Source organism: Cynocephalus volans, chromosome 1 (assembly GCF_027409185.1).
Source record: "Cynocephalus volans isolate mCynVol1 chromosome 1, mCynVol1.pri, whole genome shotgun sequence".
In the NCBI taxonomy this organism is placed as follows: Eukaryota; Metazoa; Chordata; class Mammalia; order Dermoptera; family Cynocephalidae; genus Cynocephalus; species Cynocephalus volans.
In genome coordinates this window covers 262,738,651-262,766,100 of record NC_084460.1, presented here as the reverse complement: position 1 = coordinate 262,766,100, position 27,450 = coordinate 262,738,651, and the positions used below count along the sequence as shown (strand labels likewise).

The 27,450-nt window shown below is 37.7% G+C and overlaps 1 protein-coding gene across 1 annotated transcript in view; it reads left to right on the top strand.

Annotated features, from left to right (window-relative positions):
• Positions 1 to 27,450, top strand: part of ANKRD44 (ankyrin repeat domain 44) — a 188,123-nt gene that overhangs the window by 114,214 nt on the left and 46,459 nt on the right. The window contains exons 15-16 of the mRNA XM_063086180.1: positions 694 to 774; positions 3,597 to 3,708. Of these exons, the coding sequence (XP_062942250.1) occupies positions 694 to 774; positions 3,597 to 3,708 (193 nt within the window). The remainder of the gene's footprint in view (positions 1 to 693; positions 775 to 3,596; positions 3,709 to 27,450) is intronic.

The following is a 27,450-nucleotide window of genomic DNA, read 5'->3' as shown; positions in this document are numbered from 1 at the left end:
TGGGTTAAGATACATAGCCTGAAAAACATTTCTTATTTTTCTCTTCATATTTAAATTTATTTGTATAAAAATTTTATTATGTGTTTCATTATGTAAATATTATTTTTATTATATAGTAATAATATCAGTTGGAGCACTCAGGATTCCATAGCCATGCAGGTTATTAATTCAACAGATATTTATTGAACATCTACTATGTGCCAGGCTCAATGCTGTTCACCTGGAATAGAATAGAGGTGGTGGAAGGGGTGGGGGGACAAGTATGCTGCATCTGTTAAGAGCTAGAAGAGGAATCCTGGATGATGAAGGATTGTTCTGGCAGATGATGGGTGATTAGGACCCTTTCCTGGGTAAAAGAGATGCTGAACTGGCAAGGAGGGAACACAGACTGTCAGAGGAGTCAGAGAAGTTTGAGCTAAGTTGCCTCCTTCCTACTATGGTAGTTTAAGATGCCTTAATCACCAGTACCTAGGTGGATGTGCTAGGAAAGTCATGTTCTCACTTGGGCTCCTTGGAAGAGAATAGATTTACAGAATGCCCTTGGAAAGAACCATGTATGTCCTCAGTGAAGACCAGTGGTGCCTGTTTCTTTTGAGTTGCAGTAAGATCGTTGAGATATAAATTGCACCAAAACAATTAAAGTCATCAAAAATATTCATTGTAATTTTTTTTTCTGTCCCTTATGTGGAGAAGTAAGACTATCCTAGGAAATACCCATGAAAATTCCGAAGAATTCGACAGAGCCAGGGAGCTGAAAGAAAAGGAAGCGGCTCTGTAAGTTTCTTCTTGGCAGAGGAGCAGGTGTATTCTGCTGTTCTGTCTGCTTCTCTGGGTCACCTCGTGTGCTTGCCTTACTATCTGGGACTTCACTTGGGATCTTGAGGAAGTGATGTGGGCTTGCCTTTAATGGAAAAGAAACTGTTCACTTAATACCTCCTTCATTCTTCCTCTTTTCACACAGGGAACTCTTTTTAAAATTTTAAGTTTTGCTTAGACCATCACTGGACCGGGTGTTCTAAATATCATTTCTGACTGCCATGTATCATGCACCTTGGGGGCATATTAAGCCTCCTCTCAAGGCTTTAGGTTCTAACTTTATGGCCTGAGGATAACTATTTAGCAGATTCTATAGATAAAGGTCTTGAGATTTGGTGTGAAATACATTAGTTGTACCTTCCCCTCATCCCCTGCCACACACCCATCAACTTACAAAGAGCCCCTGCTCCCTGCAAACAGCTGCTCTGGGCCCACCTCCCCTACCTGCCTCTCTGTGATTTCTGACAGAGACTTGGCTGTGCTGTGAAAGGGGCTGGAGTCCTGCCACCACCCAAAGGTGCTGACACATGGGAAGAGCTAATGCCTCGTCCTTGGAGAGTCCTTTCTGCACCTGAGTGTCAGTGGGAAGCTTACCCTGCCCAGGGCAGTGCCTGGCATGTAGTTAGTGTGCAATAACTATTTGTCTAATAAATGAACAAACTGGTGCCCACACTGTGTGCGCCATCCCGTGGGAGCCAGTGAGTGTAGTGCTCTGCAAGTCTGCAGATACCCAGTTGCCACAGGAACTAGTTTCTCTGTGATCTGAATGCTGGGGTCCACTCTGGGGTCTTCCCACCTCCCACTGGACACCCCCCCAGTCCAGACTGTTATGAAAGAGTATAGTTAGAGAGTGTGGCCCTGGTGCAGGGTGTAGGACATAACTTTGTAGGGGCAGGAAACAGCTGTTTATGAAGCAGAATCACCAAATTTTGCCCTAATACTCCAAAATTTTAAATACTGATATTAAAAGACTGGAATTTTAAGACACCTCGGAAAATGCCACCTGTTCCCGTGAACTGCCAGCTTCACTGGGCTGGACCAGCCCCTTTACAGCTGGTAGAGAGGAAGCAAACATGTGAGGTGGGGAAGGGCAGGGATCCAGCCTGCCCGAGAACTCTTTTGTGCAAAGGGATGCCGCTCCTTTGTCCAAATACACCCCTGACCTAATGTGCATTTGTTCATTTTGCATCTTAAGTGCCCAAATTGCTAGTCAGGATCCTGGGACAAGAAAAGATAAGCACTCACAGTTAAAATGTGAAATTCATGTTTTCCTTAGAAACAATGTGGAGAGTATCCAAATTCTACTGCACTGTTGTTATAATAGTACTATTGGTATAGTTCAGCTATATTCTGGGTTAAATAACTCTTTGGGAGCAATTCCAAGTGTTTTCCCAATTAAAAATTCAATTTATCAACTGATTTTTAAAATACAATTCATTCAGAAGTTGGGGATTGTGTGTCCACTGGAATGCTATTCCTATTGAATAATTTTATTTAAAGAACCAAATTCAGTTTAAAATGAGTCACACCTGGGATTCTGTCCATGGACATTAAATTACCAAAATAAGAAGGACTTCCTTACAAGGTGTAAATGACCAGAGACAACATGATAGTAGGACTCTAATAATAGTTTGATTTATAATGGAGCATTTTATGGATAAATCATGTGACACATAGGTATTCGGTTTAAAAATTTTATGTTTTTCATCAGTTGTTCCAGAAATTGAAGTATCTGTCCTAATTGTCTCTATGTGTGATTTATTTATTCCTTGTGCCTTATACCCCCAAAATAGGTAAATGCCGTTTAAAACTTTTTTGGTAAACTATAGAAATTTTCCATTGGAAGGTATCATTTAATGTGCAGATTTATATTTAGAATCTTAAAATTTTGATTTGTGCATGAAATCGAATGAGCTTGGCCTTGTAAAAGACATGCCTGTCCCATTGTCACAGAAATAATACTGAAATTATGGAGCATGGCTACCTGCCTGGTAATTCTCTGTTTTACCAGAAGGATTGGATCATTTGCAACAGGCACTGAACAGAATTCATTACATTCCCAAGTGTCCTGGAGTTTTGGGCTCTTCAACAAAGGTGGAGCCACACTCTTTCCTCTAACCTATTCCAAAGACTGTGGCCTTTTCAGAAAAATTACAGCTCTGTCCGAAAGGGCTTTTAAAATTTATTTTGTTATAGTCTGTATTCCTAATGGTACAATTTAAGCTTCTTTCTTTGTATGTAGTGACTGAATTAATTCTTTATTTTTAATGTTTATCCATCCTTTTAATCTTATTATTTAGGCTATTCTTAGCTTTTTTAAAAAAAACCTTTCTCACTTCAATTTTCTAACCTTTTGATCTTAGAGTCTCCAATAGCAAGGTTAAAAATTGGGGTTTTCCCTGTTGCGATGGTCTGACCACTTCATTATGTTTGAGACTTTGCCTTTTGAACACGGAGCTCTAGAACTTATAATTCAGTAATCTTGATGACAGACATGTTCTATACCTTAAGATGAGAAGAAAAAAAAAAAAACTTATTCTCTTGTTTCTAAAGCTTTTCCTGAATTCTAGAATGGCTAGTATAAGGTGAAATCAAGATAGCTCTAGAACACAAAACACAAACTTTCAGCACATGAAAAGTTCATTGCTATAGAATATTTAAAGAAACACTTAAATTCATAAAGTGCTTTGTGGAACATTCATAGTAGGAGAACTTACATTAATTATCCCTTTTGGTTCAGAGATGTTTTCTAAAATAACACCTGATCTTTGTATTTACAGATGTCTAGAGTTTCTGCTTCAGAATGATGCAAATCCATCCATCCGGGACAAGGAGGGTTACAACAGCATACATTATGCTGCTGCCTATGGCCACAGACAATGTCTGGAATTGGTGAGTTGTCTCGTCTTGTTTTCTCTAATGCCTCTCCTGCCCCATACTTGAAAATGCTGGTCTTAAACTCTCAAGAAATGCCTTCATTGCCTACTTAAGTCATCACTAGAAATAGCTTTGAAGATATTCTGTGGTAAGTGATTAAATTGTTATACTTCATGATATGTAGATCTCTTTATTCCACTTCTGTTCATCCTAATCTCAGAGCTGAATGACAGTTGTCTCTTTTCTGCACTTATTTGGTCTGGGAATGTTAGATCTGTGTATGGACACAGTCTGTATTTTAAAGATAATTAGGATGTGTCAAATAATCTCAGTATATATTTCTGGAGACAAATTTAGCACTCCAGTATTCAATATCAGTGTTGTAAGATGACTATCATAACCATGAGGTATATGGATTTGTCATGATCCCACATTTGTAGTTTAGGGAAAGACATTGGCAAGGGCACAACTGCAGCATTTATTGTAATTTCCAAACCACCAAAAATTTCAAACCTATAGTGATCAAGAGACACTTGGGGGTTTGGAGTCTGAAATTCCTCTGTTGGTCTAGGTCATAACACAAACTCAACTGCCCAAAGTTAACAAGTGAGTGAGCTTAGGTATGAAACAATAGAGAGTGACGGGGATTGTGGCAAATAGACAGCACACGTACTGTGCAAAGGGAGAAACAGCTAGTCAGCACCAGCTGATTGAGACCAGGTGGAAATGCTTACCCAGGGTTGCTAGATCTCTGGGATTTCAAGAGAAGCTAAAGATCTAAACTATTTACTTGAAATTTCCTGTTTTGAAAACACTGGATGGGCCAGGGGATGGGGTGACGGGATATGGGTTTGTGGCTGCATCCTGCCTGCAGGCCACCATTTGCTCATCTTCACCAGGTGCATGGGTACCGCAAACCCACTGTCTCTCGTCCAATGATAGACATCACCATTCCTGGTTGGACTCCTACTCTTTTCCTTGTCCCTTTAAAAGGAGAAGTCCTACTTTTCAGTTATTCAGAAATGTGTTTGGGGAAACATTTGCAGTGTATCAACTGCACAGTCCACTAAGACATGATGTAGAAAAGTAGCGAGCAACGAGCAACGGTGTTGGCGCCCACCTAGAAATGACTGAAGGGTGCCCTGGCTCTTTCCTGTACTTTGTTGCTGTTTTAAATGGTTCTTAGGGCCAGTCTTACTATACTTCTTTTAACTATGAATGTGGAAAATTCTCATGAAGTTCACCCAGTTTGGAAATAACAAGTTGATTATTCTAGCGTTTTTCATTGCATTTATTGGTGAACTGTACCTCCTATCATCTTTTTTGAAGACATCTGTCTTCTTTCCTGAGGTAGTTGTGAATGCTAAAGATTTCATTGTTTGACTTTGGGGTTAGGTGTCATTTTTTTTTTGTCCTTTTGTTCTGATTCCATCGTAGTTCCTCTTTCAGTTATTGTGGTTGCATAACAAATCACCCCAAAAGTTAGTAGCTTAAAATAACGATAATAATTTATTATCTCTCGCTGGTTATGTGGATAGGAATTCAGGAGAGATTCAGCTGAGTAGTTCTAGTAAAAGGTATCCTATGAGGTTGCAGTCAAGGAGTCTTCACTCATACATCAGTCACTTCTTCTGGGCTTCTTCTGTCTTCTGGGCTGGAAGACAAACAGCTGACGTTCCTTGGGCCTCTCTCTGTCTCTGTGTTGTTTTTTTTGTGTGTGGTAGCTGGCTATCTTACATGGTGGTTCAGGTATCCAAAGGCATCTGCCCTGGAAGAGAGTGGAAAAGAGAGAGACAGAGACAGAGAGACCATGTCGCTTTTCTTGATCTATCCTTAGGAGACATCAATTCATGGAGGCAGTCACAAAATACAAAGGGGCAAAGTAGATGCCACCTTTTAAAGGGAGGAGTGTCAAAGAATTTGTGGACATATTTTTAAACTACGCAGTTCAATAGGATGAGTTAGGAAGTCATGGCTTCCTCTATCATATGGATTTTGATGTAGAATCTCAAGTGGCCAAGGAGCAACCCTTATCTTATAGATGAGTGAACCAAACCACAGAGGTATTAACTGGTTTGTCCAGAATCATAGCTCTGGACAGCATAAGAAGTGAGACCACGAAGCAAGATTTCATGAATCCTGATTTCAAAGGAAGTGTTTATTCTACCACACCATGCTGCCATCGATTACATGTTAAAGCCCCACCACCGCAAGGCTGTTAAACACCAAGCGAAGGTGTGGTAGGAATTGGTTAAGATCTAAGGCTGTATCACTTCTGCCTCCTAACAGCAGCATTGCCATGGAAGTTGATGTAGACCTATTAGCAAGTATGACTGTGTTTAGATCCCACATAAGAAGGCTCTTCACAAAGAGAGAGAGAGAGAGAGAGTGTCTGTGTGTGTGTGTGTGTGTGTGTGTGTGTAGTAATCAGTGGCAGAGTAAAGGCTTACTACCATAACTACCCATTATGAGCCTGTCTTTCAAAATGTACTTAAGACACAGCTGTCTTTAATGGGTTTTCTCTATGAAAACCATGTCATAATTGGAGATACGAACTTTTATTACAAAGTTTTTTTATTATAGTCTTAATAATGTGTGGTGTTTTACAGTATTTTTATGAGTTATCATTAATCCTTCATAGTAGGGTAACTCTGAGAATAATCATCCTAAAACCTTCTTTCTATGTAAGTAATATACTGCATACATTATTTTCATTTTCCAGGAAAGCCATGTCAGGGCCATTATTTCTGTTATCCAACAAAAAGATTTTCTGTCCACAAGAAGACTTCACAAATTTCTGATAATGAAATTACCCCTTTGATTAGATCAACACTTGCCCTGTGTAATATATAAAGACATGATTATTTGTGGCAATTATAAGACATTCAAAAGCAGATAGGAGAGCAGTATTAATTGATCTTAATTTGCACCGACAGTTGAACAGGACCAAATTTTCAATATAAATTGGCAGAAATGACACTATTGTTTGCTTTTAGAAAAGAACCTCAGTGGGTTATTTATAACACAGATGGGATAGAAATTCTCTCATTTTCCTGAATGATTACAGTTGGATGGAAAGTTTTATGTATTCCCATTTTGGAATGCATCCTAAAATTTCTCTTGGGTGTAGTTTACAGCAAGCAAAGATTCTAAGCAAGTTATAAACAGTCTTATACCCCGCCCCCTCCCAGTCAAAACAAAACACAATCCTGAGAACAATCCCAGGCTCTTCGCTAGGACTGGAATCCTAAGGCCAGACCTTTACAGGTATCTTACTTATTCCCACTGCTGGTTTGCTCAACACTGAATGGATTTGGGCAGGCGATGGGACAGGATGAAAAGGTTCTGGAAGGAGGAGGAAGGAATAGGGCCTGTCCTTGACACAAGTATTGTGAGGAATTGGGAATTTGTGGGCAGCCCCTTTTCTTGTTTGCTCTCCCTCTTTCTATAGAAACCCAATACCTTCATATTCCTTAAAGCTCCCATTTCCTTGGTTACTAGATGTTAGGAAAGCAAACCAACTAGCCAATATGCACGAGGGATGAATTTCCAAGACTCTTTCACATTGCCATGCCAATCTTCTTCCTCATCTCATGACACAAGCACCCAATCTTCTTGGGGATCATCCTTTTAACACATTGGTACTAACTCTGTGCTTGGTGCTGCAGTTATGCTGGTGAACAGGCACGCTTCCGGTAGCTCTGAATAGCTTATTTGAGAGTCTGAGCAGGAATCTTGCATGGAGACCTTTCTTGACTTCACATGTCCAGCCCTTTCTTCTGGCCTGTGGAAGGAATACAGAGAGTAAATGAGTATTTGTGGCCTCCTGGTCTGGCCTTCCTGGGGGTAGACCCATACCAGACCAGGGGCTTTGTCCTTTGGGAGTTGGAGTAGGATTAAAGAGGATGGGTGGCCATCAGGCCCAGCTGATTTGTGAAGCTGGTGAAATTTGTCTTTGGCCCCTCCTCTCATCTAGTTGGGCAATTACTGTGATTATGCATATCATTAAATATGTATAATTAAATTTGATGTATATTTTATTTGACTCTGACATTTAACTTGGTCTGTGTTTGCTTGGCATTCATGGTTCATGGCTCCTGTCTGTGATCATAAGCTTAGAATTTACAAACCATACTTGATGTTCAGTCTGTTTTGCTATAATCAAAAAGGGACAGAAATTATTTTAGTTGTTTTAATTCTATTTCCCTTATGCAAATTTATATTGAATTAGTTCCATGAGCAAAAAACATCTAGAAAGTAGTATAAGCCCCTTAGCCTTGCTAGAATAGCCAAGGTTCAGAATTATGCAAAGTCTACCAACGTAAGCCAGTGTTCTCAGCTGGTCTTGATCAAAGATGTATGTACTGTGTGTGCAAGTGAAAATCTGCCCACAGATGTATGCTGGGAGTGGTGATCAGTCATACTCCACTGGGCTCAAAATATCAAAGCAGAGCAGGGGAGACTTGGCTAATAAAGCATCTTATGTCTGAATAAAATGGATGTTTGAGTGGAGAAAGGGAGTTGGCAAAGGAGAGCTCCATACCTCTCTCCTTTCCTCTATCTGGAATGCATTCTTACTGACTCGGAAGAGGAAAATCAGGGAATCATTCCCCTGTTTGGAAATGGCATACTATTTTTCTTTCACAATATTAAAGATTTGTCTGTGAATATAAAGATCTTTGTGGCTTTGTTATTGAAATGGAAAAATGTGTGTGGCAATCTAATCACATAAATTGCCTAGAGAAATTTAGAGATTGAAAACTCTAGGCCTCTGATTAAATTCAGTCCAGGATTTTGCCCTGCCAAATCACGTGGAATTTGGCTGTGTCCCCTGGACCTTCTCCCCTTTTCACCTAACTTGAACTTCAACTATGAGAGTTAAGTAGGGGGGTGGGGGGGAAATGCTCCTGTCTATATAATCTAGGAGTCCCTGGGATTCTCTGAAGACGGACTGAAAACAACCATGTCTTGGGCAACGAAACACTAACATTATGCTGTTTTCAAATAAACTACTTATTGTTTTGGATTGTTTCTTGTGTTTATCACTGGACTTTAAGAAACCATTACCACCTGGCTCTGAATAAATATGTGTGTCCGTATGAAGATGTCTTTACATTGGCAATGTCTAATTAAAAGCTTCTCAAGACTAAGAAAGCAAGATAAAGAAAAGGAGTTAAGAAAAGGAGAGCTACTAAGTGGTCATTTGAGGACAAAAAGATGAAAAACCAGCAAACTTGAACCCCAGCTCTAGACAGGTCTCTGATGACTTTTTTCCATCCCCAGAGGTGCTGCTAGGAGATGGACTTGGGGGTAAACATAACCTTCACAGGCAGCCTTCCAATGGGTGGTGTTCTCTGGAAACCTCCACAATGCTGCTCTTGTTTTTAATTTAGTTGACGAGAAACATAAAATCTTATGAGACCTGTCTCTAAGGGAGGTGGAGATAGATATTTTGATGTTGCTGATGGCCTTTTCACTGCTGTGAATATAAACAAAATTTCACAAATTTTGATCAGAACTTGGGCGTGAATCTATATTCAGAACAGTGGAATAGACATTAGTTTAAGACAAAACATTCCATTTATTTCTTTGTGATATGGCTTTACCATGAATCAATTTGGCAATTGATGAAAGAATCATTCAACAGGATGTATTAAAATAAACAATTTCAATTTCACCTTCAGTTGAGGGCCCAGGACAATTGGACCATTGCCCCCACATTTCAAAGTGAGATACTAGTGTTTCAACCTATGGCCTCCTTACCCATCTCTAAAGTCAGAGTTGAAAAGGACAAGAAGTTGGATATCAGAGAGAAGATTTCATTGGATGATGGAAGCATTGAGGAGATTGCTTGGATATCTGATTTATGTCCCATGCAATTTAGGGGATATGGTGAACTGGCATGTGATAAATCTAAAGAATGAATGGCTCTGACTGGAACATGCTTGCCAGGCAGTTAAATAAAAAGAAGGCTATGTTGGAGAAATCACTGCACCCTCAGCAACAGTGGGTCACCGTATGTTTCCCAATGCACAAATGTGAGCCCAGGGCCAAAGCTGGCCTGGGGTCCTCCTGGATCCTGCTGGAAGAGTGGGGAGATGCAGGATTCCTACAGTGGAGGGGGCAATGTAAGCTACCAGCAGAGATATGCATTCACCCAGATTGAGGGAACTGTAGGCGAGAGGGCCCAGTGATGGGGGTTGCTGGGGAACCTAACTCAGCATCCGAGAGAGAGACGATTTTAGACACCTGATCTGGTCAGAGGATATCACTGCCAGAAGGGTGCCAGTCAGTAAGACCATCATTTCTACTCTCTGTCCTCCTTTCCCTATCACCTTCAGTCCTGGAGGAGGCAGAGGCAGCTGACGAGGGACAGGAGAAGCCCTAGGCTGGGGAACAGAGAAGTCAGCCTTGTCCTCTTACCCACCTTAGCCTTTGGGGGAAGTTGGGGAGAAACTTTAATAATGGCATTTAGAGTTTGTGATTATCATACTGGAATAGACATATTAATTACTGACATCTCTCTATACTCATATCATGATATAGATATAAAATGATATCTATATAATTTCTTATAATTGCATGTGTATCTACAATGATCTCAAAATGAAGTTTAATTTAAAAAATATATGTATCTAAAGAAAACCACTTTAGAAGAAAATGGATATCTTGGTAAATGAAGTTGATTAGCCCTCAGCTATATTACTTTAATGAAGATCTGGCATGGAAATCCAGCTGGGAAACAGAATTGTTAGCTCAAAATGTTTACCCCTGTCATTAGACCGTGTGCTCTTTGAGGAAAGAGACATTCCCTCTCACTCTGCACTCTAGCAGAGTGGTGCTGTATGCAGGACCTAGAGCCACGTCAAATTCAGATTCTGCCTTTTACTAACATTGGGACCTTGGTTGACCACTCCATGCTTCAGTTGCCCCATCTATAAAATGTGCAGTACCTCCCTCACCAGGGTGTTGTGAGGATTCAGTAAGTCAATGAATTAAAAGTGCCTAGAACAACGCCTAGCACACAGTAAGCCATTTACTTAATGTCTTTGCATCTCTAACACCTAAATCAGAGTGTCTGGCTTTCAGTGGGTGCTATGTTAAGTGTTTACTGAAAGTGGGTTAATATAAAGACACAACTATGTAGCTTAGAATATATAACATTTTTTTCTGCAGAAAATTTAGCTTTTGCTTATTTTATGTTTTTGATGTCAAAATCGATTTGCATTCCTAAACATATAGTAGCAATGGAAAGAAACATTAGGATAGCCAGCCTTATGTGTGTCTCCTAAGAGTTATCTTTAACCTCTGCTACCACCTTGAATACCAAATTGTTCAACATTGAAACTACTCTAGCTCTTAGAAAAACCACCTTAGCCAAAAATCTGTGCATGAAGCTCCACTGCACAGCATGGCCCACTCAGGTGTCTCCTCCAGAATGGAATCTGGCAGGTGGTCTTTAACTCTCCTCTGGGAGGAAACTTCCAAATCTGTATCTCTAACCTCAGTCTCCTGCACGATTCAGGCTCATCTATAAAATTGCCTCATGGATGTCCCTCTCCAGAGGACTTGCTGGAATCAGAGTAGGTTCCAAAGCTCATGGAATTTTGATCAACAAAATAAGGTCATTAAACCCTCATTCCTTAAAAGAATCAATCCCTCAAAACAAAACTCAACTTCTCTTTCAAAGCTTTCTCTCATGGGGGACAAGTTTAACAACCATGCTTACTATTTTTAATAAAGTCATAATAATGGACAATTACTGCAAGCATGTTGGGCTGGTTCCTGTTTCTGCATCATCTCATTTAATTCTCACATTATCACTGTGATGTAGCTCCTGTTATTATCCATATTTCACAGACGGGTATCCTAAGGTCCAAAGAAATTAAATAACCTTCCCTTGATCATACAGCTGGTGTGATGTAGACCAGGATCAAACCCATGTCTCTCTGACTCTAATTTCCAAGCTTTTAACAATTGTGCTGTCCTGTCTGGAGGACTGGCAAACTCCAGACTTTCGAAAGACAAAACTGTGCATCTGAATTCCACATTCACCAAGACAGTGAGATCCCACCAAGGTATCACTGAAGCGAGTCATCTTTACGTTTTGTCAAAGGGAAGCAGAAGAATTCGGACGATACCAGCAATGGTTGTGTTTGTGTCATTCGTTCTTTTGACAGCTTTATATGATTAACAGTCTGCATTTTCTTTTTCTATCAGGAGAGCAGAACCACCCTATGGCATTACCTTCCTAATAAGGGGTAGAACAATCCTAACTACAGCTCTCAAGTGCAGCCCACTGTTTGAAATCTGTGGTGCTAACCCCTGGACGTCTGCACATATTTTCATAAAAGCACTCTTACTTGGGCCCAGCCCCACTCCTGGAATCTCTGTTCAGCATCTTTGGTAACAGCTGCTGTCAGCTTGGTATCACTCTCCTTATGGTAACAGCTGCCAGGGGTGACCTCTGCCAGCTAGAGGGGGGGAAAGTGACTCCCCAGCAAGATTTTTTCTCCAAAGATGCCTTACCTTGGCAGCTGCTGAGGACTCTTCACTTGTGGCGTCTAGACCTGGTCCCTGTACTAATCACTTCTCTTCTTGATCCTCATTCAGTTACAGAAAATGTAGAGGCCTGGGCACTTTTTGGTCAGAATAAGAACTGACACACACACTTGTGCTTCCAGGCCATGGGGTCATGATGCTTGCAAAGAACAAAAAGGGTTTCTAAGATTCCAAAGGAGGGTAGAGGCCTGGCCATCTGGAACAGCTGAAGGAATATTTGGAAAAACCAAATCCCTCAGCAATAACTGAGATTTATTTTCTCATATGAGCCGATCCTTACAACCTAAATGGTAACATCACTGGATTTAAATTTTGTGGGCCATATCAGTAAAGGAGTTTTACTGATATTAAATGATAAAATTCACTTGGTCATTGGAAAGGCAATTTAGTATATTTTAGAGTCACAAACTCATAGCATTTTTTTTCTAGGAAACAATTTATAGTTTTCCATGTACATGATTTTTTTTCAAACAAACAATTATTGTTTAAATTCCATAAACATTTTTTTAGTTTATAGCAATCTTCTTCTGGTCTCCAATTCCTTACATTGATATGGGACAAACTGTAGTAAGAAATAACCCAAAGCAATCATTTTAGACAAATAGTATGTTTTTGGTGTCCTTCTCCTTTAAGATATATTTTTTTTAAATGGAGGGAATATTACACTTAGGATGATATTTGATTAGTATTTCTGTGTACTGATCTTTTCAAGGCAGTACTGGGTACTCTCGGTTAGTGAAGTTGGAGATCAAGGTCTACATTTCAACTTTTACAAGTTCATAAATTTTATTAGTCCTCCTTGTGTCTTGCAAGTCTGGTAAGCAAGAATACCGTTCATGAATTTACAGTAAAAAATCCACCTGCTAAGGGGACTAGGGGACTTATGTCATCTACTACAGCTATGTTCCCTTCTAAGTAGGTGATCCGATTTTACAAGCTGAATAAAGATCAGAAGTTTTCTTCCTGAGTATAGAATTAAAATTAAAGGAATCGAGTAAAAGTCAATGAGTTCCAGCTCTGGTGGCCTCATACATCTTCTCCATTTCATGACCCGGTGCCTTACCAATCAGAATGTCGTTGATGACCTGTCCGGGAGTTCTGTCCTCTAGACAGGGCTAGAGAAACCCTTACCACTTATTTTTCCTAGACTCCATGGAAACTGACCTGGTAGACCATTAGGACAACTTCTAAACTGTGACATCTCTTGCATTAGCTACCTTTAGGATGGCTACTCTCTGGAGATATGTAGTAGGTTATAGAGGAGTGTGCTAGGAACCATGACTGACACAGAAGTATATTAGGCATGGATATTACTTAAGGAGATTATAATCTACTATGGGAGGTAAAATGTGTACTACATAGATATTGGCTCAAAATATCACCCACATTTCCTAGTTCTCCATAGGGTAATAATAGAATTATAATAACTATCCCCAGATTATTTATCTGGCCCTGCCTCTCCTGTTCTGCAGGAGCTCTGGCTGTGCACCAGTTCCTTCTGAAGAGCTTCTGGCATGTTCCCAGGTGCTCTGTGCACTTCTCCTGGTGAGTGCAGGATATCTACTGTTTTCCTCCTCTCCTGGTCTTGCTTTCTGTGGTGGTATCTCCCATCACTGTTGGCACCCAAAAGGCTGTTTGGTCACAGATGTCCAGCAGAGACGCTGCTCCCAGCACTGCCCCCCTCCCCCGGCAGTGCAGAGGCTGCTAGTGTCTGTGCCCAGTGTGGAGTCTGCATGTAACCACCCCCTGCCATGCCATTGACCAGCTCCTTACACCTCCCACCCAACCACTCAGGCCTGAGTCTAGGGGAGCTTGGCCAGAGGAGGCCCATGTGGATGGTTGAAAGTTCAAGGACTTCCACATTACATAGGCCAGGGCTGGAATACCAGCCCTGCCATTACCTAGCTGCAAGGTCTGCCGCATTTTATTTCATCTCCGTAATCCTCCCTATCTTGTCTAATCTGTCAAATGGGAGTCAAGTTGTTCTGAGCATTAGATGGAAGAATGTAAGTAAATCCTCAAAAAATTAAAAATTGAACTACGTGTAGTCCACAACCCCACTTCTGGGTATATATCCAAAGGAAATGAAATCAATATCTCAAAGATGTATCTGCATTCTCATGTTCACTGCAGCATTATTCACGACAGCCAAGCTACAGAAACAACCAAAGTGTCTGTTGGCTGAGGAATAAATAAAGAAAATGTGATATATATATATATATGTATATATGTACATAAGATGGAATATTATTCAGCTTAAAAAAAAGAAGGAAATCCTGCCATTTGTAACAACACGGGTGAACCTGGACAACATTATGCTAAGTGAAATAAGCCAGACATAGAAAGGCAAATATTGCATGATCTTGCTTATATATGGAATCTAAAAAATTGAACTCATAAAAACAAAGAATAGAATGGTGGTTGCCAGGGACTAGGGGGTGAGGGAAATGGGAAGATGCTGGTCAAAAGGTACAAAGTTTCGGTTATGCAGAATGAATAATTCTGAGGATCTAATGTATAGTATGGTGACTATAGTTAAAAATACTGTGTTGTATACTTGAAATTTGCTAAGAGAGTAGATCTTAAATGTTCTCACCACATACACACCCCCCCACACACACAAATTGTAACTCTGCGAGGTGATGGATATTTTAATGAGTTTGATTGTGGTAATCATTTCACACTATGTACGTATATGAAAACATCCACATTGTACACCTTACACATATACAATTTTTATTTGTCAATTATACCTCTATAAAGCTGGAGGTTAAAAGAGTGTAAGCAAAGTGTCTAGCGCAGCACTTGGCATACGATGGGCACAAGTAGCAGCTATCATAATGTATTCATTTCATGCATCTTAATCACTTCTCTGTATTTGCTATACACTGTGCCGTATGCCAGGTCTAAAAGAATAAAGAAGCTGCTGTATCTGGGAGCTTGCTATCCAGGAATGGGAATCAGCATGTAAATCACTATGATAAAGTACAGTATTTGCTCTGTTAGAATTCTGTATTTCTGTATATTCTGTACCAAGAAGAGGTACGGGTGACATGCCGTGAGAGTTTGGGGAGGGCATGTCCCATTCTGGGTTCAGTGGTTGGTAAGAGATTCACTGACACTTGTCTGCATGATGTGTTTGTTACATTTGTCTCTTTAGATTTCTTCTAGTTTCATCACCTCACCATTTGTGTGAATGTGGAACTGTAGCACCAAACAGGAAAAGAATTGGATGATGGAGAGTGTGCGGACATGTCTGGACTTGGTTTGATAAGTGGACGAGCACTTCATTTTCAAAATATCAGAGAACCTGTTTTCATGATGGTTTCTTACCTTTTGATGATGTTTGCTTCACCCACTACATGGAAGAGTTGTAACTGACATAGTATATTGGAGTAAAAAGAGAGTGGATGCTGTATTAACATTGTGCTCCCGTCTGGGATCAGCCATTCAGAAAAGATTGAACGTGAGGCAGGCAGATATCTAAATACGTGGGTGTTGGTCTCACCCATCTATTTTAATTTTGCTTAAGATAATAACAGCTTTCTTTACCCACTTACTTGAATCTGTGCAGATTTTTTGAATGTTCATTTACCAGGAGTAGTCTTTGTGGTCTTTAGCTAGTGTTTCAGAATCCCAACAAGATTAGCTTTAATCGGATCAGTAGAAATTTTCTTTAAAGCTACATGTATATTTTATTGACTGGGCTAGAATCACTAAAATGTTAATTGATGCCTTCAGTGGAAAATTTGTACTGTAATTTAACAATAAAAATGGTGTCCAAGGGACATTTATGTACCACGTGTCCTCACTCATGAGTGGGAGCTGAAAAAAAAAAAGAAGGGAAGATACAACAATCACAATAATTGTTGTATCTCACAAGGAGAGAATGGAGCTGAGGACACCAGAGGTGGGAAGGAGGTGAGGGCTAGGGAGAAACTGGTAAAGGGCCACAGAAAATGTTTATACTTTTGTATGTAATGATTTTTTTTTTTAAAAGGACGTTTATGTTGGTTTGTACAGCTTTTGTAGGGACTAAGCAGGTAAGCAAAATGCCTTGCTGAAGCAGGTAGTTTTTCCATTGAATATTTTTTTAAATTATTAAAAAATTAATAATTTTTTTAACTTAAATCTATCTCCTTTGTTCTCATTTTCTGCATTTCTTATCATATTACCATGACTGTGAGCTTTTACACCTCTCTCCAACCCACTGTTACCCCCCAGATAAAGTCTACTTTGGCCTAGGCAAATAAATTTCACATTGACATGAGGCAGAAAAGTAAATTTACACAAAGATAGTATCATTCTGGGTGACCTGGGAATATCACCTAGATGGAAACTATTATTGATTAAAAGAGGTAGTTCTTAACTTAAGAATTGCTCTCAGAAGTCACCTGAGAAACACGAGCCCAGTATTATAGTTTTTCCTGGTAATACACAACTGTATATGCTCAGCAAGTAGAATTGATCAAATACCCATGACCCTGGATATTTTACAGGGTTGACTACTTGACACTGCTTCAATATGTCTGTCACTTAATGCAATCAAATATTTTGCAGTGCAGAACTTCAACTGAATTAGCTGTCAGATGAGTACTTTTGTTGATAGACATGTGGATAATGGACAGGGAAGTAAATTCATTTTAAAAATATGAAATCCAGTTTCCACATTCCCCACTCTTATTCAACATATTACTGAAAGTTCTAGCCAGTGCAACAAGGCAAGTTAAAGAAATAAAGTGTATCGAAACTGGAAAGAAGGAAGTCAAACTATCACTCTTTGCAGATGACATGATCATTTACATAGGAAACCCTAAAGATGCCACCAAAAAATTGTTAGAACTAATAAACAAATTCAGGAAAGTGGCAGGATACAAAATCATCATACAAAAATCAACATTCCTATAAGCCAATAATTAAATATCTGAATACAAAATCAAGAAAACAATCCATTCACAATAGCAACCAAAAAATGAAGTATCTAGGAATAAGTTTAACCAAGGAGGTAAAAGGCATCTGCAACAAAAACTATAAAATGGTGGTGACAGGAATTGAAGAAGACACAAATAAATGGAAAGATATTCCTTGTTCACGGATTAGAAGAATTAATATCATCCAAATGTCTGTATTACTCTAATCTACAGATTCACTGCAATACCTATCAAAATACCAATGGCATTCTTCACAGAAATAGAAATATGAGCTTAAAATTTGTAGGGGCTGGCCAGTTAGCTCACTCAGTTGATTAGAACATGGTGTAGTAACACCATAGTCAAGGGTTCAGATCTCTGATAGCCAGCAACTAAAAACAAACAAACAAACAAAAAACCAAAAAAAAAAAAAAAAAGAACATATAAGGTACCAGGTGTTTGCTCATTATATACATTATATGTTTATAGTGACATATAAGCTCACTGACAGAAATGCAGGAAATAAATGAGTGGACTACTTTGTTGGAAATGTGTGGTTTCCATAAGACTCTTCTGTCTTATCCCAACTCCTAGATATCTTTCCATTTTATTTAAATGGAAAATAAATTTTTTAAATTTAGATAGACGCAAAAGGAACTGTTACATGGTTGTATCGATGTAGACAAGTTTTAGAAGATTATAAAGTGCTTGAGGATAAAGATCTCCTTTTTAAAAAAATATTACCAATAGTTTTTATATTGTCCAAGGTATAGGCAAAAGAGAGTATTTTATAGACTGAAATTTTCCATCAAAAAATATTGACAATCCTAAACAAAATATTGGCAAATTAAATGCAAAAATATATTGAAAAAGATAATACATCACAACCAAGTGAGAGTATTTCAGGAATGCAAGAATAGTTTGGCATTAGAGAATTAATCAAGGTAATTATACCACATTAACAGAAAAAGGAGGGCCGACCCCGTAGCGCACTGGGGAGAGTGCGGCGCTGGGAGCGCAGCAGTGCCCCTGCCACGGGTTCGGATTCGGATCCTAAATAGGAATGGCCGGTGCGCTCACTGGCTGAGCGCGGTGCGGCTGGTCACAAAAAAGACAAAAAAAAAAAAAAAAGCAGAAAAAGGAGAAAAACATCAGATAAGTATCTCAATCAACAGTAAAAGTATTTAGTAAAGCTCAATGCCCATTTATGATAATTTTTTTTTTTTTTTTTTTTTTTTTTTAGCAAACTAGGAATAGAAGGGAACTCATTAATCTGGTAAAGAATATCTGCAAAATACTGATGACAAACATCATACTTAATGGCAAAATATTGGTTGTGCACAAGCCAAATATGCCTGCTATCACTCCTTCTCTTCCACATTGGACTGGAAGTCCTAGCTGGTGTAATAAGGGAAGAAAAACAAAAAAAAGTGTGGTAGGCAGAATGTCCCTCCACCCCCAGAACATGTGAATATGTTATCTTAAATGGCAAAAGAGACTTTGGAAATGTAATGAAGTTACAGACATTAAGATAGGTGGTAGATAAATTGAATATGCATATAGTGAGAAATGAGTCTTTTCTTCTACCTCACACCATACACAAAACTCAATTCAAGATGGATTGATAAGAGTATAAGGTCGTTTTACAAAAAGCAACTATATTTCCACCTATCAGCAACAAAAACAAATAGAATAAAATTCTTGAAAGATACAATTAGCAAAACCATATTATTTGTGTTATCATTTAAAGTTTTATATAACATGTTTTTTCCATAAAAACTATAAAACGTTATTGAGAAAAATTAAAGATGACCTAAATAAATGCTTTTACTCTCATCATATACAAGATTAATGTTTAAAAAATCAATTGCTTTTCTATATCCCAGTAACAACAAATAGAAAATGAAAATTTAAAAAGATACCACTTAAAAAAATTATAATTTTCAATAGCATGAAAAATATTAAATGCCCTTACCATAAAACTACAATACATTTTGGAGAAAAATTAACTGTGCTTTAATAAATGGAAAAACGTATTATTTCCATAGATTGAAAGGTTGAGCATTGTAAAGATAGTAACTCTACTCATGTTCATTTATGGATGCATCAGAATCCCAGTAGTGTTTTTTGTGTGTACATTGAAAAGCTGATTGACACAGAAATGCAAAGGGCAAAGAATATACAAGGCAATCTTGAAAAAGGAAAACATGGGGAGTTATACTTCCAGAAACAAAAAATCTGTTATAAAGCTATAGTAATAAAAACAGCGTGGGAATAGAGCAAAAATAAATAAACTAACCAAAAGAACAGAGCAGAGGATTGAAAAATAGATTCATACATATATGGTATCCTGATTAATGATGAAGTGGCACAGCAGTTCAGTGAGGGACAAGAGGGTCTTTTCTCTAAATGGTGCTAGGTTAATTGAATATGCAAATAGGGAAAAATAAATCTTCTTTTGCCATACACAAAACTCAATTCAAGATGGATTGCAGATCTACATGTTAAAGGTACAACAATAAAGTTTTAGAAGAAAGCATGGAAGAACATCTTCATGACTCAGAGGAAAAGATTTTTTAAATAAGAAGCAAAAATAATAAACAAAAAGGAAAAATTTGTATGTTGGATTATATTAACATTAAAAATTTTGTTCATTAAAAGATGCCATTTAGTGCCAAGGCAAGCTTCAGAGTGCAATAAGTACATGTGAAAAAAAGTCTTGTATCCAGAGTATATAACGAACTCTTAACAGAATATATAAGGAAAACTTAAAAATTAGTAAGAAAAAGAAAGACAACCCATTAGAAAGATGGGCAAAAGACTTGAAAAGGCACTTCCCAAAAGAGAATATCCAAGTATTATTCATAAGCAAATGAAAAGGTACTCAACTTTAATACTCTAGTCGTCAAGGAAACACCAGTTAGAACCACAGAGTGTGTATTAGTGTTCTATTGCTGCCGTAATAAATTGCCACAAATTTAGTGCATTAGAAGGACACAGACTTATTATCTTACTGTTCCATAGGTTAGAAATCTAACACAGGTCTCAGAGACAGAAAGGACTTGAGAGAATGAGAAGAGGATGGGTAAGTGTTGCTGTGAGGGAGTCTTGAGCAACTGATGGACAGATAAGAGCATGGAATGGATGATGAAGGGTCTATTAGTCCGAAGAACTGCCTCTTTCCTCAGTTTATCTAGGACCATATCTCTCCCATGTAGCCTCTAATCATCCACCACCATAGCATCCATATAGAAGTTGTTCTGTAAGTGGTTCTTTAACCAAAGAGTTACTAGCATTATTATTTTAAAAGAGCTCTGGGAATATCCATATGGCCCTGTGCTCACCAGGAAAGTGTCATGAATCAAACAGGAATTCCCCAGTGGTTAACAACTTGGAACTGGAAATAGCTAGTGAGCAAGATCACTGCTTCCAGGATTACTACAGATATAATTTATTTCTCACTTACTGGCTTATGTCAGGACAGCTTCACTAGCTGAGAGGTAGGCACAGGGATTTTCTTTATTATGTATGTACTTATACGTCATTTCATTGTCTTTTGCTTAACTGTATAGACACTAATTTTAAGATTCATGTTCCTTTCCAATGGTGATATCTATAAATGTTTGGTGTGGTTCTGCCTTTGAATGTGAAATGGTTTGCTGACTTTTTTTTGTTGTTGTTTGAGGTGGACTTGTCAACTCTTGCCTTAATATAAGTTCAGTTGTTTGAGTTTTCTTAGTATCATAGCAAGACAAACGCTTTCTCTCCATTCTTTGATCATAAAATTTAAGCAAACCTTTGTTATTTCACATATTGTAGAAATAATTTTTGCTTCACTTAGGCCAACCTTTGGTATGTTATATTATCAATCTGTCTAAGAATTTCATTGAATGTATACATTGCGTATAATTTAGACATTGAGCTTAAACATAATTATATTTCACATCCCTTTATGGTTGAGCTTTATATCTTCAGTATGTCCTATAACAGGCCTGCTTGTGACCTAGTAGCTACTCTCCTCCAGTGTCCTTGCCTTTGAACTGTACATTGCCCAAATATTAGGATATGTTTACTCATCTGTGGAAGGAGAATATGAGAAGTCCTTTGATAAACTAGTTCTTGAGTAACATGTTAACATGTTACCCATTAGCTATATGTTATACAGCTAGCTGTAATAAGTAGGTAATAGTGGGTGAGATTTTGATCTGATTTGTATCTATGACTAGTTAATTACCCTTTTTCAATGTAAATAGCCATGTCAATATATAAAGAATAGCAGTATAGGTAGAGCTGGATCATACTTAGAGAATGAAATAGAAAGACCGAAGAGGTATAAATAATTGCCCTATTTCAGATTGTTTTCTGCTTATAAAAACATGTGCTTAATTGTAGAAATTTTGGAAACATCATAGAAATATAAAAAGAAAACTGAAATTTCCTATAATCCCACCATCCAGAGATAACCACTGTTTACATTTGGTTTATTTTCTTCCAGTCCTTTTTCTCATGTGTATGCAAATGTGTGTTGGTGTGTATTTGTGTGTCAGACTGTGTTTTAACTATCTCAAGTTCTTAAAAAACAACAGCAGCAAAACAAATCATTTAAAAAAAGAAGGAACTAGTTTAGATTATTAATTTGGGGTGGGGCAGTCAGGCATCAATTTGAACTTCAGCAAAGGAATATTTTATTTGGAACTTGGCTAAAAGAGGCAAATTGGGGCCATCTAGTTTTGCTCCTCCCTTTACCAGCTGAGCCAAGCAGCTCACCTTCTCCCCAGTCTCCACTTCCCATACTCTGGCAGAGCTACATACACCCTGGCATGGTTACCAAAACAAATTAATGCTTCTTAAGACTGCTTGTAATTAATAACTCCCAACAGAACGTGAGTCTTCTGTAGACTTGGAATCCCGCCTAATTTTCTCTAAGATAAGTAATTAGGTGCTGAGGACAGATAAGGCTCTTTCCTCTGAGCATCTGCCAAACGGCCTGCAACTGTAATGTGGGTAAGATGATTCAAATCTGAGAATGGCTGGAGGTTTTCTCATGTGTCACAACACTGAAGATATTTATTGCACCCCATCCCCTGAGCCTAGCACTTCCCAAAACAAGAAAAGATTTAAAATGGATCAAAAAAAAAGGCTATACCTAAAGTCATTTAGATGGTTTGGTTAACATCTGTTGTCTATTTTATTCTTCATTCAACTCATAAATTTTCTATGCAGTCAAATTAAATGTGAAGGATGGGTTTCTCACTAGCTGTGAACACTACCAAGTTGATGATTACACTTTTCTCTGGAACCTGGTCTATATACCAATGGGTCCATTTTCACTAAACTCCCTTATGAGAATATATTGGGACATACCCATCCTAGGGCTTCTGTTTGGTAACTTGTCTTCCTGTTATGAAGCTCTGAGTCAGAGCTCTGTACTGCCTAGGTGGTAACCCTTTCCAAAGATTTAAAGGCAACAATTGTTTAAGTCTACTCTTATTTCATTTTCTTAAAGCTGTTTCTCAACCTTGGCATTATTAACGCCTTGAACAGGACAATTCTTTATGGTGGGGGGCTATCCTGTGCATTATAGGATGCTTAGTAACATCCCTGGCCTCTACCCTCTAGGTACCAGTAGCAAGTGATCCCTCACCCCCAAGTTTTTATGATTGAAAATGCCTCCAGATATTGCCAACTGTCCCCTAGTGGTCACAATGCCTTGGCTGGGAATCTCTGCCCTAGAGAATAGTATTCACATCTCAGTGGTGACAGATAAAGTAGACCTGCATTTATTGGTGAGATGTAGCTGGAATTTCAAGGTAGTACTGTTCATCCATCTCTTCAACAAAGTTACTATCAAATAATTCAGAAGGCACATTGGAGAGCAGTTGATTGAATACATATTCTGATTTGACCAAGCTACTACTTCCTAGTAACTGGATTTGGTAGAGGCTTATGGTTCTACTTTTTGTGAGTCATCAGCACTTTAAAGATAAGAAAGGGAGGCATATGAATAATTTCACATGTGGAAGTGTTTGTCCCAGGGGGTCCAGCTCTGCTTCTAAGAGTGCTGTGCCCTCATAGAGCCCAGGCACAGCTGAGAATAACCAAGGCTGTTAAGAACTTTCAAAAGATAACCTGATGGCTCACCAACAGAAGGAAGCTCTGATATAATTTAATTGGCCCAAAGTAAGTGTAACTATGGGGGGCGGGATTAATTGCAACAAAGAATATTGTGGATTTGGAATGAGGGAGAAGTAGAAATGTTTTGTTATTGGTGGTCAAGGGGTGTCCTGGCCAAGATTAAAGAGAGAGACCACTGGATTAGTTTTTTTTTCCTGTTTTTAATTTAATTTAATTTAATTATTTATTTATTTATTTTTTTGTCCTTTTCGTGACCGGCACTCAGCCAGTGAGTGCACCGGCCAGTCCTATATAGGATCCGAACCCGCGGCGGGAGCGTCGCAGCGCTCCCAGTGCCGCACTCTACCAAGTGCGCCACGGGCTATTTTTATAACAAGGATATGCACATTTATTTGTTCAAATAAGAAATACGTAACTGAATAACAGACAAATATACTACTCTGTAGAAAGTAGGGCTTCGAATTTTCACAAAAACTGGAAATGTAAAACTTAATAACATTTACATATTTCATTTTATAATCTCTACAATGATCTGAAATGGCTCTCTAAAGTCTTTCAAAAGCATACAAATATCAAATTAATTTCAACAGAGGAAGATGAATAACATTTTCAAAGGTAAATTAATTTCTAAGCAAATGAACAAGTCTACTTAATAAAAAAGCGATCAAGAACAGAAATTAAATATCTAAGTTTAGCAACATAAATTGCATAAAAAGTCAATAAGACAATATAAATACAAGGGCACTTCAGTTTGTGGAAAATTAGAATTGAAAGATAATGGAAATCTTTCCATGAACATTTGTCTGTTTAAATTTTTCCTTTTTTTTTTTAAAAAAAAAAGACAACTAAGATCATAGAAGATATGTTCTTTGACTACAATAACAGAAGGAAATTTAGAAAACTCACAAATGTGTGGAAATTAAACACTCATAAACAAACAATGGGGGAAAAGAAAAATCATAGGGAAATCAGAGAGTACTTTGAGATAAAGGGCAAAGCGCAAAATATCAAAATTTATAGGATACAGGGCTCATGCAGTGCTTAGAGGAAAATTTATGCTTGTTAACACCTATGTTAAAAATAAGAAAAATCTCAAATCAGTAATGTAAACTTCTACCTTAAGAAAATAGAAAAAGTAGATCAAACTAAACCAAAAGCAGAAATAAGTAGGAAATAACAAAGATTACAACAGAAATATATATATGAAATAGGGGATAAAAAAAAGTAGAGAAAATTAATAGAACCAAAAGTTGATCCTTTAAAAAGATCAACAAAATTTGCCAATCTTTATCTAGACTGACTAAGAAAAAAGAGAGAATACTGAAATTACTAAAATCAGAAATAAAGTAGGGGCATTATTACATTGTCACTGTGGCTTTTCATGTTAGTAAGATTTAGTTTCTTTCTCTTTCTGGTTTGCATTTTTGTTCTACCAGTGGGTTTTGTTCTTTTTTTGTGTATTCGTGGTAGTGATTATTATTCTTTGGATTCTAGATGCAGGACTTCCTTGAGGATTTCATGGAGGGCTGGTTGTGTAGTGGTGAACTCCCACAGTTTTTGTTTGTCTGGTAGTAAATAATGTCTGGTAAATACACTATTTTTCCTTCATTTCTGAAGGATAGCCTTGCTGGGTACAGTATTCTTGGCTGGCAGGTTTTTTTCTTTTAATATTTTGAGTATATCATCCCATTTTCTTCTTGCCTGTAGAGTTTCTGTTGAGAAGTCTGCTGTTAATCTGATAAGGGCTCCTTTATAAGTGACTTGACACTTTTCTCTTGCTTCTTTTAAGATTCTCTCTTTGTCTCTGAGCTTTGCTGGTTTGACTATAACGTGCCTTGGAGAAAATCTTTTTGGGTTGAATCTGTTTGGGGATTTTTGAGCCTCCTGGATCTGAAGGTCCATGTGTCTCCCTATACCTAGGAATTTTTCCATTATTTTTTTGTTGAATACATTTTTCCATGCCTTTTCCTTTCTCCTCTGCTTCTGGAATACCCATAATTCAAATGTTTGTGCACATAAGATTGTCTGGTAGCTCTCTTAGATTTTCTTCATCTTTTAATATTCTTCCCCTCCCCACCCCCTTTTTTTGATCTGCCTGGGTTATTTTGAAAAGACTATCTTCAAGATCAGAAATTCTTTCATCTATTTGTTCTAACTTGCTACTTAAGCTACTGATTGTGTTTTTTATTTTGTTGAGTGAATCTTTCAGTTCCATGAGTTCTTAAAGGCATAGCAAAAAGTATTTCAGCAAAAATTGTTGATGTGTGGTGTTTTTTTTTTTTTTTCCTCTTAGAATGAGATACTTTTAGTTCCAGAGGACATATGTTATAGGCATTCAAACAATTCACTGAAATCACTCTTAAAATTTCCCTCTTACTGCACTGTCAGGGACTCTTGGAAAAGGTTGCAAATCCTTCCCTAAGTTCCCTTAAAGCATGTTGAGGATCTCTAGAATTAGGAAAAATATTGTGGCACTAGTCCTTTAAGATGAGAAACTACTTCTTCATTAATTTACGGTGGTTTTCAAGTAAAATGATCAAATCATTTAATTACTCAAGTGACCGTTCTAAACATAATCTTGGTATTTTCTAAGAATAGTTAAGCTAAATTTTAAAATCCATGTAGACTAGTGCCATCATATTTTGTGTCCACTCACATTTGTAGAGGATGGCCTTTTGGTGGTCATCTTAAAATAACAATTCTGGTTACTTTATTTACCAAATGGAGATAAATGTTTAAAGAAAATCTTAATAGTCTTCTAGAGTATTCATAGATAACTATAGATACTTTTTTAAGCTAATTTTTTATTTGTTTCTTTCTCACAAGTTGAAATCCAGTTTTATTGAACTAGTGAGAAAGATGAGACTTTGTTGTAGTTGAAACATGACTCAACTCATGTTTTATTTCACTTAAGGATGAACACGGGAAGGATTTGAAAAGTTGTACCACAACAAGATTCATTTTAGAAAATGTTTGCTACTAGAAAAAGAATTGAAAGACATGTACACTACTCCAACTGGGCATGAAAGAACAGCTGGAAATAACCATAGAGCTATTTTTAATGAAGGAGAGAGTTTCCTGCTCTCTTTGAAGGTTCAGTAACGGACTCCTTGGAGAATGACTGCTTTGATGAGCCTTGAAAATATAAATTCAGAGATAGTGGTGAATAATGTTGGAAATGATGAACTAAGACCTAGCAAAGCATATCTGTAGGCCCCATACCTCAAGCTACTCTAAAATTTGATTTAAATTACAAGAATAATTTTGCCAATTACATATCAAAAGCTTTAATATTCTGCTTCTTGCAGTCTATCATCAGGAAATCATCGTGAATATTCATAAAGATTCAGCCACACAATGTTTATAGCTGTTAACACCAAGAAAGGGTATTATTACAACCTAAAAGTTCAACAATAAGGGAGAAAGTTAAATTATTGATAACATTAGTACACTGATTTATTGGAATGTATGTAGCCATTAAAATTACATTGCAAAAGAATATTTAATGTCTGAAAAAATATTCACTACATTATCAAGCACAAGATGAAAATTATAAAATAATGCACACATCATGAATTAGGTATTAATGGGCTGTTATATAACTAGTAGGGCACATACTAAAATGTTAACTGGTATCTCTGGTTGCTGCCAGTATGCGTTATGGTTCATGGTATTTTCTTTTTCTTTTTTTTTTTTCTTGTCTGTATTTTAAAAATTAGTTTATAATTCTTTCATTTCTTAAAAAATTCATTTATTAAAACAAGCTTATTGAGTATCTTCTCTGGGCCAGATACCGTTCTAGTCAGGGACCATGTTAAATAATGCATGCATTCTTGAGTCTATCTTATTTAAAAGTTATATTTAAAAGGTCAGTGGGCAAGAAAACATTTGTCAAAACAAACACTCATTTTAGAGTAAAATTAAGCTTATCAGAATGAACATGGTGTTGTTTAGAAGAGTAAGCTTTCAAGCCTGTCCTTAGGCAGAGGAGGAATAGCAGAGACCTGAGCTTCCAGACCCTTCCTGCTACTGAGGTGCTTTTAGGCTACCTACCAGGGAAAATGAATACTGGGAGTAGAAATAAATGCTACACTACAGGTAGGATTATATCTCAGAGTTAAGGTAGAGGATTTTAAGTTTCTGTTGTTAA